Source organism: Mesitornis unicolor, unplaced genomic scaffold (genome assembly GCF_000695765.1).
Source record: "Mesitornis unicolor isolate BGI_N332 unplaced genomic scaffold, ASM69576v1 scaffold10888, whole genome shotgun sequence".
In the NCBI taxonomy this organism is placed as follows: Eukaryota; Metazoa; Chordata; class Aves; order Mesitornithiformes; family Mesitornithidae; genus Mesitornis; species Mesitornis unicolor.
This window is the reverse complement of record NW_010202778.1, coordinates 25,722-41,990: the sequence shown is the minus strand read 5'-3', so window position 1 is coordinate 41,990 and position 16,269 is coordinate 25,722. Positions and strand designations below refer to the sequence as shown.

General features: G+C 37.4%; 1 protein-coding gene across 1 annotated transcript; it reads right to left on the bottom strand.

The window, feature by feature from the left end:
* Window positions 1-5,105: 5,105 nt before the first annotated feature.
* XKR9 (XK, Kell blood group complex subunit-related family, member 9) lies at window positions 5,106-15,039 on the bottom strand. The gene is made up of 3 exons (XM_010190507.1): window positions 14,765-15,039; window positions 6,828-7,051; window positions 5,106-5,749 (listed from the first exon to the last, which is right to left on the bottom strand). Exons 1-3 carry the CDS (start codon window positions 15,037-15,039, stop codon window positions 5,106-5,108), a joined length of 1,143 nt encoding a protein of 380 aa, XP_010188809.1.
* Window positions 15,040-16,269: the final 1,230 nt, after the last annotated feature.

Genomic DNA, 16,269 nt, shown 5'->3' with positions numbered 1-16,269 from the left:
GCCGATGGTGTTTTTCTGAAGCCTCTCAAAGCTTTATGTGAAGACCCGGCCAAATTCTGTTGACTAAAGTTTTGTCACTGAATAGGAGACTCTGTTTTCTAGACCAGGGGCTGCATATTCATGGGAACAAATCTCTGTAAAGGAAACCAGACCCTAAAGAAGGCAGGAGCTGAACCTCATCTTACAGTGAAAATCAAACACCCAAAGGGAGACAATGCTTCTGCATAAAAATATTTGTGCTACATTGCATTGAATATGTGTCACTGAAAGTCATTATGTTGTTAAAACAAACAAACAAACACCCCGTAATTATTATATAAAAATAGAATTATAGCCTGTGGACACAAGAAGTAATCCATCTGATGCACTCGGCAGTAGCTAGAGTACTGCATAAAGAATTTAGGTCTTGCACTTCAAGAAGCACATGATCAACTGGAAGAGAAGGCAGCAGGAAGGATTGTCAGTGTAGAAGACAAGATATACATGATTAAGTGGTTTTGTGTGTTTGGTATTTGGAACATGATGTTCAAATACGTGAAATACTGCTTCACAGAAGGAAACAGTCTTCTCTGCAAGGCAAGGAGGAAAACAAGTGACTCAGATTGCAGTAAAGAGGCTGGACATAGGAGGCTTCTGACGGACAAGACTGCGTAGATCTGGAGAAGATTACCTGGGACATTGTTGTTCAGAATCAGTTAGAAAACCTGCCAGGAATGGCACAAGCACCATGGTTCTGCTGTCGGACAAAAAAACTCTACAAAATGATGTCTGAGGTCCCTTTCTGCTCTACTACAGTAATAACACACTTCAAGCCTGACTGAATGTGTGGAGTGTGCTATGTGAAAAATGGCTGAAAAACACCAGCTCCCGCTGTCTGTTCACTATGCCTTCCTCTCCATCTTCATAACTTCATATATCTTGCAAGTGACCTTCAAACACGCAGTTTTGTCATTTGCTTTCTCACAGCAGCCAGGAGCTTTTCAGGGACATTTAGCCCTTGATTTTTTCAGCAGTTGGCCTACCCCCCACAGAACAAAATAGGTAACCATCTCTTTTTCCAAGATGTTTGTAGGCTCACATTAAAAAATGCCTGTGCATAGTCAGAGAGATTGGAGATAAAATAAAAAAAAACTGGTAAAGGTGGATCCCAAGGGATTGTCTGCACTTCACTCAAATATTGATTGTACAGTCCATACACTTTGTTCATCTTGTATTAAAAATCTGTCAAATGAAACTAATGTACTAGGAAGTAAAGAAAAGCATAAAGAGGTAGAACAGGAAAATTCTTCACCTAGAAGGACTGGCAAGTACATGTATTGCCTTAGGTAAGGTAAGTTGTTTAGCCTCTCAAAGCTTAACTTTTTTAGGAAGAATATTGTGACAACTGTGGGCAGAATGTAGTTAAGCCTAAAAACTGACCTTTGAGCTGTGTGCATGTAGCTACATTGCATAATAGAAGTGAGAGATCTTATTTTGAAAACAATGTAAGACCACGATAGAAAAAAGAGCTGTTGCTTTAATGTACAAAGATTAATGTTTGGGCTTTTAGAAAGAAATATGCATAGTACCAGTAACAAACACGAGGTGGAACTCAGTACTCTGAAGGGTTAAAATGAACTTTTGTCTTCCACCGGTCACCCTCTGGTACTGCGTCTTCATAAATTTCCTTCATTTATGGAGTGTTCTTGATGGCAGGCAATTCTTTGTTGAAAGTTAAGTGCTCTTTTATATGAATAAATAAAGAAGGCTTTGGTTTGAATGAATACATTATTTTGACAAATGTTTATTGGAAACTCAATTATGGCTTCATAAATCAGGGCTATCTGTGGTACATCAGGTGAGCTCACCAATGCACGTTGAATATTAGTAGGATAATTAAAACAATTCTGTTGAATGTTGTCCCTCTTACCTAGGTCTGACAGTAGTCAAAACAGGAAGAAATTGTTTATTATTATTATTTAACTTATTAAAATACTTCTTGTAAGATGTAATGGACATACTTAACAAAAAAGCAAAAAAGCATTTGTTTTCAATTTGCAGTTAGATTAAAATGACAAGGTCAGGCACAATGCATGAACTGAGTGGCAGCTGAATTTTAAGAGCAGTTGGGGAACAGAAAGGACATGTATGAAGTCTATTGTTTGAACTTTACACCTAGGTGAAGTGGGGCTTTGCTTGTTTTGTCTGCAGTGGTCACCGATGCTATGAAGTGTGTCTAGAATCAATTCATCCGCTTCCTTGTCTTCACTGCTGCAGTGATTCTGAGTTAGAATGATCAAGTTAATTAGAAACCATTTCTGTAACTATGAAGTTGAAGGGAATCAAGTGAATATCTTGAACTCAAGGTCAAGAAGAAAGGAAGGAGATTAAAGATTAAAATAAATAAATAAATGTCTACAGGGGACTAGGAATTCCCATCTCTTAAAGGTCCTCTGACTGATGACAGCAAAATGGAGACATTTACAGTATCTGTGGCAAAATAACAAAGATCATTAAGCTTTGTATAAAGAATCTGCATGGTTTCCCAAAAGAAATCCCAAAGGCTAAATTTATATCCACTAGGACTTACAAGCATAAAATAGGGATTGAAACTGGTTTGGTGTGTGTTTGTATTAGCATGATATAACTAAACACATAAATGTTATGGGGCTCAACTTCAGTATAGCATTCCTCTCAGTGGCACAGAAGAGGGAATGAGGAGACATAAGGAGAACAACAGAAGGCAGCAAAACATTCAGCTTTTCTCCCATGAAAGAAAATGAGTTTTAACAGTTGGCCAAAGAGATGGTAATGGTGAGATACTTTGAATTAGAAATTATCAGTTCACTGAAAGGGGGAGTGAAAAATCGCCAAGACAAATTAGTTTTATTTCACCAGAAACCAACCTTCCTGCAGAGCACCTCTGGATCCAGATTTATGGCAGCAGGCAAACAACCTGGAGGCCCCAGAGCTGACCCTCCCACACTAGGGCTACTCAGAAGCTCATTATTTCCCTAGAGATCTGCTTCCCAGATAATGCAGAAAATTTGAGATCTTCTTCCAAATAATGGTTAGACAAAATTTTGTAATTTTCTGCACGATGGAGATAATATTCTCCCTTTTCTACCCTACCTTACCCTAGTCCCTTCTCAGGATTTCAGAATAACAAAGAATAGAAGTGTGGGAAGAAATACACAGATAGCCTTCACTATTTAGGATCCTATCTTTTCATAGCAACATAGGAGTATGTTCAGCCTAAAAACAGATATGCAAAGGGTACCATCACCAGTAATAAATACTCTGTAGATAAAGGAGACAGAACTTAGGGCAATCATGGTGTATGAAGCAGTATAGAGCCTTGGGCTTTTTCTCTTATCTTAACAGCCTTTCCAAGGCAAGCAAATTTCTATTCCAGCATAGAAAGAAGTGAAGGTACTGGTCTATATATTCATTTCAGAAAAACTATTGCTTAAATCTTGTAGATTGTGGTTTTTTTCTTGTCCTGTCTTGTCTTCTGGACCTACATTCTAGTTAACTCTAAGTGGAAAGGAAGGATTTTAGGTGTAAATTCTTCTTACTGGACTGCTTTTTTATGTGTATTCTCAGAAAGACAGACCATTCAGTCCAAGTTATGCACCTAGAAATTAATTTCCTTGAGAGATATAAGTGGTTGGCCTGGTAAGGAGAACTATGGCAGTGTAACAGGAAAGAAACACATTTAGAAACTTCCCTGAGCTCTGCTAAGGCTGGAAGTATAACAAGATAAAGGCAATCTGCAGTCCATGGACTTGACACAGAAAGTGCAAGACACAGCTCTCCAGTTGCCAAACTGTCAACCACAGCATCAGCGCATCCCCCAAAGTTTCAGGGATGTGCTCTGTCCATCAATAATGCTAACAGATTTGGTTCCTGGCAAAGTTTATCAGTTTTACTTATCTCTAGTCTCTTTTCTCAAACTCTGTTTCTTTGCTTTGCCTGTGGCTACTCTAACTGCAAATGTGAATTATTGGAAGGGGAAAGGAGGGAAGAGAAAGAGAATCAGTTTTCATAATTCAGATCCAAAACCCAGCAGCTCTGGAAGACTTCTCCTTAGATTTTATTTCTGAAGAAGCTCTGACTATCAAGCTTATTCTCTTTACTGTTGATTAAGACAACATTTCAGTCTTGTGTTCAAATGCTAATTTCACTCTCATCTGACAATGAATCTTGATGGACAAGCTGGTTATTCCATCATTTCCCAGCCCCTGTGAGTGCCACGCATCAGAACAGTTGCTTCTCTTTTCTCCAGTGATGAAAGAAGCTGCACCACTGCCTACCTTGTATAGACCCCTATTTCAACGGAAACTAGCATTTAAAGTATTACATCTTAGAGCTCAAAGGAGAGAAAAGCTTGAAGGAAGATAGTTCTTCCTTTATATGCAAGACTCATGTCCATCCATAAATCACTCCGTCTGCTATTATAATCCAGAACAACAAGCTGACATCACCCCTAAATACAGAAGGTTGCATGAAAGGTTAGAAAAATAAAACCAATAAAGAAGTCATTAAAACACCTAGAAGATAAAATGCTTGAAAATATCTCCCCAGATTTCCTTGTGGCAAGACAATGATTGAGCCATAAATCTAATCTGTTCTTTAGGGGATTTTTAAGGAGAATGCAGTATGGTTTGTAGCTATGCTTATCTAGAGAAGACTGCAGCCCTTGCACTAATGGGGAGAAGCAGATAAACTCTTCGCTGCCCCCAGTTATTTCCAATGCACTCCTTTTTCCTTACAGCAAGAGAACAAAAGCAAGCCTAGTTTTTAACAGAATCAACATAAATGAATAGAATACATTTTTCATGCTGGCTTTCATTTTATTTACTTTTAGCTTTTCTTATGTTTTATTTGCATTCCTAAAAACTGAAACAGTGAATTCTGTTGGATGGATAGATTAAAATGCTTTTTTTTCAAAACTAACTTTGACCAGCACATAGAGAAATATTCATGTTATGAAGGCATTGTACAGCATCACAGAAAACAATAGTTATTCAGAGCCAGTGACGATATACAAGAAACAATGACAGAGAAACAGACTGCCCAACAAGTGTTTGCTTTGAAATCCACACAAAAAGTATCTATACAGTTCATTGCATTATGAAATTTTGAAACCTACTGCTTTCTACTCTATTTTTTTGTCTTGCCTCTCCATCAACTTCATCTGAATATGTCTGTGCTCTGCAATAAACAGTGGGATGAAAACACCTATAATAGACAACAAGAAAAATATTACCTAGCACCAGACTAAGAACAGTTAAGATGCTCACAATTGTAAAATGTATTTCCCTGATAATAGGTGGTTTCTGAAACATGTATACAGACAAAATAACTAGAGTTACAACAGTGTGAGTAGCATAATAAATAGAAATGAAAACTTTGGATTTTCTCCCCTTTATGTTAAAAAAGGTAAAAATTAGAATGATTCCAACAACAGCTCTGTAGAGATATTCCATTTTCTTAGATTTGCAAAATGCCGTATGTTGTGTCAAAGTCCAGGTAAAGCCACAGATCCAAAGAAATATCACCAGAATTCCAGAGCTTATAGCACTTAGATGAGTGATCAGTGAAATACTGATAATCCAAGAAGTGATGGTAAGCAGTTTATAGAAGAGATACACTAACTGGGGAAGCCTCTGAAATTCATCTTTATCAGGCAGAGATTTTCGTAATGATGTCTGATAATCAACCGTTGAAATGGAGATACCCCAAAAAGACATAAAAATGGCAGCATCTAAACAAAACACAGGGATAAATGTTAAGCCTAAGAAAAAGATACTTATTTTACATTAGAATTTCTGAATGAACTTTTGGACAAGTGCATGCTTTCTTAATACTTTATTTATATAAATTTTATATTTCCTCTGTGCTCCTGAACAGGTTACCTTAATTTTAAAGCTTAGTTTAGTTATCTAAATCTAGGCATCTGATGCTGTGTGGGATACCTGCATTATCCTGCCTAGCCTCTGGCTGTCCATAGTCTCACCTAAGTTGTGTTCATATTTGCCATCTCCGTGCACAGACGACTTAGAAATTCCCAAAATATTGCAAATAGCCCACAAGTTTCAGCAACTGATATTGACTCTGGGATGTCTATAAAATCTATAATTGAGACTTAACCCCTCATATGGCCATATTTAAGTTGAGAGTCATCTGACCATTTTGTCTGAATACCTGTTGACCCCATGGACTACGAAGGAGCACTAGACAGCAGTGCAGGTCTCTCCATTTGGTGAGATAAATTCCTACCCTGAGTAAGTCAATGTCTTGCCAATAATGCTGCTAGTTTTAGAGCTGGAAATGGTACAACTGCTGTCTTGCTTCCAAGAGCTGAGCCGGTATCTCTTCATCATATTTCATTCTGCAATGCTGCTAAGTCCTTAGGGATTTTTTGACTCGGCCCCTCATCTATTGTGTAACATGGAGATGATGGTAGTGACAGCTCACAGGACTGCTCTAAATACATTACTGATTTTAAGATGCCCAGTTAACAGTTTTAAAAGAAACTGACAACAAAAACACACAAAACAAATTGCTCTGTAAATTATATACTAATTGTATTCAATAGCTTATTTTCATATGAGATATCATTATGTTTCTATTACATATTCTGATTTATTGTAGTAAAATCTTCCTTCTCACGGATTTAACAGAACAAACCATCTACTAGACAGAAATTCTAACTAAATGCAGTGTAATTATACAGTGGAGTGTATGTTTTCCAAGGTATGTTTAAAATGTTGTCCAGTCACATGAGTTATCTTTTTAGGTAAGATACTGAACTTGCAAATTAAGAAAAAAGGCAGACTCACATTGATAGAGATGTTTTTTTTCATGTTCCATGAGGATGTAAATCTGGACAAAAAGCTGTGGTGTGGTCTCAAGAAAAGTCTTGAACACCCTGAGCATGTTAATATCAGTCACTACAGCAATGGCTTGTCTTTGAATGAAGTTGAGAAGGTCTGTTTCTGATGCATTTCTGCTGCTGTTTTGTTTAAATGCAGCTTGGCGGCCATACTTCAAAGCAAACCAATACCTATTAAAAAAAGGAGACTAGGTTAGACAGTGTTTTTTAAAAGTGAAACTCAATAAAATGCTATAGTCTAACAACGATTTTTCCCATTTCAGTCTCTTGCAGGCCATTTGCCTTGTCAAATGGATGTGCCTAAATTACTTTTAGTACAGTTCTGGTTCATTTTCAATTAAGCCTAAATGACCATTTCCTCTGAAAGAGCAGTAAATGCAAAGATACATGGAATTAGTGACAAATGGTTGTGATTCTGTGTGGTAAAGAACTTTTTCTGTTCAGAATATCTCCAATGTTTTGCTTAGAAATAAATAAAACCTTACACTTATTCCCATTTTCAAGACCTTTCTTTCAGGTCTGGAGGTGGACATAGCACCTCAAAGGGGAGAGAAGGCTTAAGTTTTAATCAAAAAATCATGTTGATAATTAAGAGAAGAACTAGCTATTGTATATAGTAATCTTTACAGCTCTGTTTGAGAAAACAAGATGGTGGCTACAACCTGATGTAGGACCAAAGCTCCAGTTCCTGGAAATTATAGTATTTCCACTGTCCCTAATTGACTCACACACACATATAGTCCTGGAGAATGATCTGACTCATTGCACTAGTGCTTTGGAGGCATAGGAGGTAGGTATTGCTTCTTTCTATAATAGACTAAAAGGGGCAATTCCAGAAGAAGGAGTTTTCACAACTAAAGACGTCTTTCCAGATGAGCTGTTCAGCAGTAAAGATTACTTTTTAGGAACTAGTTAAGTCAAAGCAGAGAGAAGTAACCTCATAAGTATGCATGTGAATCTTATGTGGCTAATTTGTTTTACTTCTGTTCATTTCTGTGTGGTACAGCCGTAGTTTTATATAGATAACAGTAGCAAGCAGATATTCTGTATTGAATGAGATATTTATAACAGACATGATGTAGTATAGAGAATTATAATCCTGATATGATAGCAGAGGTCCTGAGATACACAGGATAGAGTATGGAAGTGCATAGGATGATAAGGGATGGCTTGACACTGGAGACTCCATGGCTGTAAACAACTCACCAATGGTCAGTTATAGAAATGAAGACTTGGAGCTGGATGAAACTAATTTTAGAGGTGACAAAGAGAACAAAGAAATAGTATCTAACATGCATAAAAGGCATGACCGATGCTGAGTTTGGATGTAACATGAAGCTGCAGAGAAAGTAAGGGAAAGTAAGAGAAAGCAAAGTCTAAAAGTGTGTTAGCAAACATACAAAAAAAACCCAAAGGGGATCCTAAGAATGAAGAAGCAGCCATCAACACAAACATCATGTTCCTCCCAGCAGGACTTCAGACACAGGTAACATCTGTAACACTCACCCATGCACCAGAACGAAACTGCTGACCTTAAGACCCAGGTACTGTGTGTAACAGTTTTAACAGTATTATTACTACTAAAACTTTTCATGCATAGAAGTTTTGTTTCTTTTCCTGTAATAAGTATATCTAGACTAATAACGATTCTTGGAATCAACTGTTACAATTTCACTTATACGAAAAATAAGTTCTTGGTTTTATAGGTATATAAATCCTTTGTGTTTGGCTATAAACAGGATTTTGAGTGTAACAGCTTTCAGCCACCACCTTCAAGCCTATTTCTGAATATTCGGTTCCCAGATGTCTCAAACTTCCAATATTCTTCTCCAATGAACACATTTCAACTGTAACTGGCAGGCTAGGACAGCAAAAGCAGTCGTTTTTCAAGAAAATTCACTTCAGTTATTCATCCAATTTTTCAAGCATTAGAAATATTGCTAAAGGCCTTACCCCTCAACAGAAGAATTTTGTGAATTATGAGAATTACATCATTCATTCAGATCTATTTTCTCGAGAAATGAAGCAGGAACACAGCAGACCATCACTGGGTTATCTTACACAGCTGTACAAGCTTGCTAAATGTGCAGGCTGAGAAAAGCAAGGTCCTGTGCCTTAGGCTGCTTCCTACTTCCATTCCCTAAGGCTGCATCTGAGATGATTTCAAGATTCATGCTGTGATTCAAGTGCAACAGGTTCTCAATTCCCTCATCATACATGTGATCATATACAGTGCAGATTCCATGAAACCCATGCAGTTGCATTTCCTTTACATAGAAAACAGGGGGCAGCAGATCATTAGCCACACAGATCTCATCCCAAATGACATTGGAACACAGTCCCCTTCTGCTTAGAAAAGGAGCTAGGAGGAAATCCTGACCCCTCCAGGTGTTAAAAGTTTAAAACCTTCACCAACTTAAAAGACTAAATCCTTTGACCACAGTGGGGGACAGTGTCAGGGGTTATTCCACAACCACAAGCAAGAGAAATGGGATTTGCAGGTCCTGGGTTAAGTCCATGCTAGAGGAATCATGGCTTATTCCCTGGTATGTTAAAGCACATCCAGCATACAAGTGAGAATTGCAACCCGAAAGCATCAGTAGTGGGAGCCTTAGGGGAAGATCCTTTGCTCTTCTCCTTACAGAGATTCATAGCCTGCAGCCCATTCAGGCCATACACTGGTTCTGTGAGCTGGCTCGAGATCCGTTATTTACTTCCAAAGGAAACTCTTTCCTATTTTTATGTTTTGTGTATTTATCTTACTGTTCTCTGACTAATCTCTCATAAGCAAAGAACTGAACTGTTTGGCAAGGCATCTGTAACTTTTTCAGTTTATAAAGCAATTAGGATTCTAAAACATCTGGTCCTTGCATCCAAGATGTAAATATCTGCAAGGTTTGCAATGTTTTCAAGAAAAAACAATTGAGTGAGTAACTAATCTGTTAACCATCCACGGACTCATTCACCAAAGCCTGTGTTTGTCCAACAAGCAAGAAGTGGAAACCAGCTGCATGAATTTCGAGCTGCAGAGGACACAGCTGAGAAGGCAGATGGTACGCAAGGAAAACACCAAACCTGTTGTAAGAGGAATATTCCAGTTGGATGCACACCTGAAATCACAAGTCAGTTTTCAGAAACGTATTCCTTCTAAACTGAGTATAGCATAATAGGTTTATAGTGTTATAAGATGGTATGCTATAGTATTTTTCTCTAGTTATAGCTATTTCAGTTAGTCCACCTCTTATTTTAAATACTGTATAAAATACATTGTTGGGTTTTTTCCTAGAGAAGTCCAAATACTTCAATTGCTCTTTGTCTATGTATTAAGCTAAGTGGCATTCCCTGAGCTGCACATGCCTATGGTCACTTACTGTAGTTTGTTGTGACAAATCTTTCATCTTTTAAAAGTATTTTGAATTTACACTCCCATTCCCACCTGCCCATTTGGCATGTAATATTAGGACATTTTAAGAAGGACCTGTAGCCAACTTTTAGGCTTTGTGTTAGGCAATTGCACTCACAAGCAAGGGCAAAATTAAGTCTGTACTAAGGGATAGGCCAGGCTCAAATTTTCCGTTTTATCGAGTCCATGGCTTACCCAAACACTGTGCCTGATCTGAACCTACTGTAATTATATTTCTGTATTAATGTATCTATTGCCAGAGCAGCTCTGTGTTTCAGTCTTCATAAACTGGGAAAAAAAAAAAACAAAAAAACTTTTTAAAAGCTACTTCAACTGAAGTAAAAAATACATTAATTAAAAGTATTGGATTGGTTATATATTTTAAGTAGCGGTGCATCTTAAACTGAAGGTGAAATGGGTATGGGTAGTGAGACATTAATACAGACAAACGCAGGGTTGCCATTTACCACCGGAAAAAAAGGGTTTCTGCCTTTTAGCATTGCTTTGTGGAAAACACAGATGATAGGACTCCTACCTGTTATAAATGTTCATTTAAACACAGCTCTGCTGCCTCATTGTTCTTGAGGTGCTCCTACATTTTCCTCATCATTTCATATGTCACCTGCTTACCCTCAGACTTCCACTGCAATCCCAGTCCCAAACTATAAATCCCATCCCATCAAACTACACTGATAAAGATTTGGGTGCTGTTTAGAAATTCACGCAGGCAGGGTGTGAAAGACCTGGCAATAATGGTTCTGTCTAAATTCTGGTCATGCGGTCAATTTGCAGCATCATATACATCCTTAATCAAAGGAAAATTATTCTCTACTGCATGTTAAACTTAATCTTCTAAGTGTTGAAAGGTTTGGATTGAGTCCATGAAACTGATGCAACAAAGTCAGTACTTAGGTCAGTAAACTACTTATATTAAGAAAATGTGATCAAGTACATATTATGTAACCTCTAACTCACTTAAAGTAGCATTACAAACCTTCCATTTTAATTCAATCTCTGTATCTCATGACTTGATATCTTAAGTACCTTTCTATTTATTTTGTCCTGTGAAACTTCTTGTCATACACATAAATTGCTATAGGCATGTTACCGGCTTCAGTCCTCATTTTTGATCCATTCTTTGGGTGGGACCTACCAGGTCTTAAGTCTGTACTGGTATAAATTGAACATTTTCTATCTTGGCTGATTTTTTTCTCATTGTCTTTTAAAAACATATAATGAAATAATCCCAGATTCAGCAAAGTACTCACATTTACTCTGATGTCTCATGGATTTAGAATTAATCTTTACAAATACAGAAAAAAACTTTTACATTTGTTCCTGTTCAAAGACGCAGAACATCTTGAGCCTCCCTTTATGCACCAAGAGACACAACAGCAGCTGCCATTTTCACAATGGCTGCTGTCTGTATGGCCTTCTCTTCTGACAGTGAAGGTTATTAATTGCTGAAATTTAGTCTCCCTCAGGTGTTCTTGACCGATGCTGCAAACTGCTACACATCAGCGGACTCCAGAATCCATATCGTGCCCTAGGGAAACGTCCTCTTTTTCCACATTCACTGACTGTGTTATTGTCTTAATTTTCACTGTTGTGCCACAGTCTGTTCTCAATTCTACCAACATCTGTGTGACCCATTTAAAAGAGTTGGGCTGAAAATAATTTTAGTTAGCATCGCTAATATATACTTTACCAACTTAATTTTGTCTCCTTGCAGAGAATATGACATTTCATATGAAGAGTAATTCCAGGTCTGCATTCTTTCCATTAAAATATACTAAAGACTTATTAGATATGAAACAATTTTAATTTCCTTTTCTTTCTATTTTTAACATACGTATATAGGTACATAAGTGCATACACACATATGATTTCCGTATTTATTACTTAGCATTGGTTGTGTGATAACATAACCAGACTGCTTCCTATGGTCCTGTGCACTGTACAAACATAACACAGCGCAGCTCCCTATTTCAAAGATGGAGCAAGAGGTGTAAAAGACATGAGAGAGGGAAGAAGGAAAAGAAGAAATGAAGGAAGATAATCTTGCAAGGTGTAGTCACACCTTGTAATTTCAGGCATCCTACGTTCCCATATTTACTGGCTAGGCCCCCATTTTCCTCTGTGGTGAATGGAAAACATAGGTTCCTGCCTCAAATGACTTTCTGGAGAAGCTCACCTTAACAAGTATGATCTGACTCCTGACAAACTCTGTTTTTTATCCATTGACTTTAGAGATACCTGATAGACTCATTGTCTAAATTAACTGGATAAATCAGATGACTAAGAGGGAGGACAGGAGGGAGTTGTACATGAAAAGAAAACATATAATAGGAAGTATTTAATAGTTGATCGCAAAGGTACAAGAACAGATGTCAGCTTGCTGTTATCAGCTTATACTTTACAGTACGCATTATGACACCACTGAATTTTGAGGAGTGGCTGAAAGAACTTTGTAATTTATACATATCAACTTGGAAACTTTTTCCAAGCATAAGTGGCAGCATAGAAGATAATATCATTTGTCCAATAGAGAACAGGTGGCCAAGTTGACAACGCTGTCAGTACAAAGGGCAGAGTAGTATTTGCTGGATAATAAGAAGCTTAGAGAAGATACAGCTAGTTGTGGAAATGAAGCTTTGAAAATCATAGGAATTCACAGTAAGAGGTATTCATTGTTAAGGGTATGGGTCAAGGAAAATCTTGATGTTTCATGGATTCTTTGAAGTTAAGGTAATCCATGAAAATTTGTCCATAAAATCACCATTTTGAACAGACACAAGTGCTAAGTCAAGACTACAGTATCTAGAGTTGTAAACAATTGGAGCTGAGATCTGAATTCTGAAAGTCTGTGTTGAAAGGTGTTTTTTAAGAGATAGGCACTAATCAGCGGGAAATTTTAGGGGCAACCTGGGAGTGTAAAATGAAGCCAAAGGTGAAACTTGAATTACAGTCCTGAAGTGATTACAAAGAGTGAGATCATGGAAGAGAAAGGGGAAGAAGAAAGGTTTTCAGCCAGACATTGAAAGAGCATTTCTGACATTCTACACTGTGGTTACTGGTTTAAAATTTACCACCAATTATCCAAAAATGACATCATGCCTTTTATTTACCTGGAAAGAAACAAACTCGGGGCGTCAGGTTTGTAAGTCACAAGCACAAGAATGGCACTCCCAGCCACACCTGAAGATGTAAAGCCTTGAGGACAGACAAAAAGGAGAGTGACACAGTGGCCCCTGAGACATCCCCTCTAAAAGGCAGAACCTGGGGGAGTCCTTGTGGCCAGGTCTTGGTAAATCTCACAAGAACCAACCCACGTCCATGGACCTGGTTAGTGAATAAGAAACCATCCAGAGAAATTGAAGAGGGATTTTCTTTTTCTTCAAAATGTAGTATTCGAAGTTCTTCTAATACCTGACACCAGCAAAGTTAAACATGTCAGTAAATATTCCTCTGTGAAGTCTACAACTTCAGGATTGTAAAAGGAGGAGGAACAGAAAAAAGACAAAGGAAGAAGAACATTGAGAGGCAAAAGTTAATTGTGACATGTAAACTCCGTCATTTTCCTTAATCCATGATAACATCAAGCGAATAAAGCATGCGTGTGAGAGAAATTTTTATGCTGATCTAAATGTGTCTTTCTTGTCTGTCCAAAGATCAATACAGGAGGTAAAGGAGGTATTTTAAATAAGTATTTTATTAAGTCCCTCCAATAAGTCTATATTCACTCAAGTTTCTTGCACGTCGCATACTCAAAATAATTAAAATTCGGAACTTTTTGCCAACATCTTTCACCTTATTTTTAAAATCAAAGTAAAATCCTGGTACGAATGATCTCTATAATGATAATGATAATTTTATAGCAAAGCCACCACAGAATGTTAAGCATCTGGTACCTTAAACTATTCCTGTACATGTGCCTTTCAGTAAACAAAGGTTCCTGTCACCATTAACTCAGTCCTTGCAGGAAGTACTGCTGCAAGTACTCTTATTCAACTATTCATTTCTCTTCCAAATTTTGGAGTTTTTTCTAGATATGGTTAGACTCTCAGGTTCAAAAATTACCTCTTACTTTAGCTGTCTCACCTGCTTAGTGTAATCAAATGAATTCCCCTCTTAACATCACTTTAAAAACTTACATTTATCAGTTACAAGAGTGTTACTCTGTAAAGCAAGCATTTTTATTCAATATGCCCTATCAAAAGGCTGATGAATCAAATAGAGTTAGGCTGTGAATGACAAAAATTATTACTTACAGGTAAAATGAAAGAAGATCTACATTTTCATCAAAACCTCACATAATTTTCCCCTGGCATACGCAGACAAAAATCAATTTACTTGCATGGAGCAATAACTGCCAAGGCCAGAAGTGGTTTTGCCCCTGAAGCCATCTGAAGCGTTCCTCAATAAACTGTCATAAAGCAATATGACTTCTCATTTCAAAATAAATTTTAAAATGTGCTTACCTTATAAAAATTCCGCACTGAAAGAGATGAACTAGAAAAATCCAGTTCAGCTTCCCAGTAACAGTACCTTCCCAGTCATTTTTAAACCACTCGTAACTGAATATCTGAGTTATTAATGATGAAAGACCTCTAAAACACAGTATCAATATACCCAGACAATATTGTCCTTGACAGAAATATTTACTAGCTACCCAGAAATCCACTCCAATATCAACTACGTAAATTATAATTCCACCAACTAAAAAAATAAAATTCCACTTAGTAAATTTCATCATGCATTAGACTGTCACTGTTGTCATTCTCTCCTCACTTCATGTAAAGGAAAGTCAGAATTAATCTAAAAGCTTTCCTATAACAGAGTCTTTTTCCTGATGATAGCACCTGCTTATAATGCTTTACACAAAGGAAAGTTGGATTATGCATTTTGATTGTGGCAAAGGGACTTGCATTATTCTGGATTGTTGATTTCAATATTAAATTAACTACACTGCTACATGAATATTCTGGAAAAAATAAATGTAAATTGTCTTTTTAATTGGAGGAGTTGTTCTTCATTACTGCTTCCTAAAAAGAAGAAAAGAGGAAAATCAGCAGTAGAAATACTTTATTTTAAAGTATCATACAGCAATTCACATGACCATTTAAACAAGGATGTACAAAATGCAGAATATACTGAGGTATCTGTGAACAATCAGCTCAAGAGAAGCTGCACCTCTGAAACTGCAGTCACCCACTATCTCAACCACAGTGACTCTCCCCTTGAGATAATTCCTAATAGTCACAGAATACTAAGAAACAAGCCTACCGCTACTAGTTTTTAAAACGAGTTTATGGGGAAAAAAAAAAATTAATCCCTTCCAGAACTTTCTCAACTTCTGAGCTGTTCTTCCTTACTGTGCACAGCACAAAGCACTGAGAAAACTCCTGTCTTGAGTACACACCATCATATCAGAGTACACATCATCATGTCATTTCCAACCATGTTACTGCATTTGTGTGCATACACTTAGTGGTTTTATCATTTCTACTTGTTTTTCCTTATGCAGCAAGAATGTGCTAAATAGGATTGCAGCTCTCCTGTTACAGAGACTTGTAGGGAGCCAGACCTGCACCAGTCTACTCCTCTTTGGAAGTGTCTCCCGAGCCGTTTGTGTAGTAGCTACTCACAGATGACCTAACCACATTGTCTACTACATCAATTAATTAATGCAGAAGTAATTTGCAGTCCAAACTATGTTTACATTGCCTAACACCGCAAGGATTTTTGTGACCTCTGAGAAGTCCTTACATATTTTTCCTCTGTAGATCTCTGGTAAATGTTGAGTGAAACAGAAAAGCTATAAGGCAGTACATTCTTTGTCTCATTCATTTTCACTTCCACAAAGCTATAAACATTAAAATTACATGTTCGCTTACTTCATTTGCATGTCTCAGGAAAAAGCTGCTGCCAGCAATCCCATAGGACGGGGTGCAGGACATGCCAAAGCACCAGGCTTGGGCTGGTG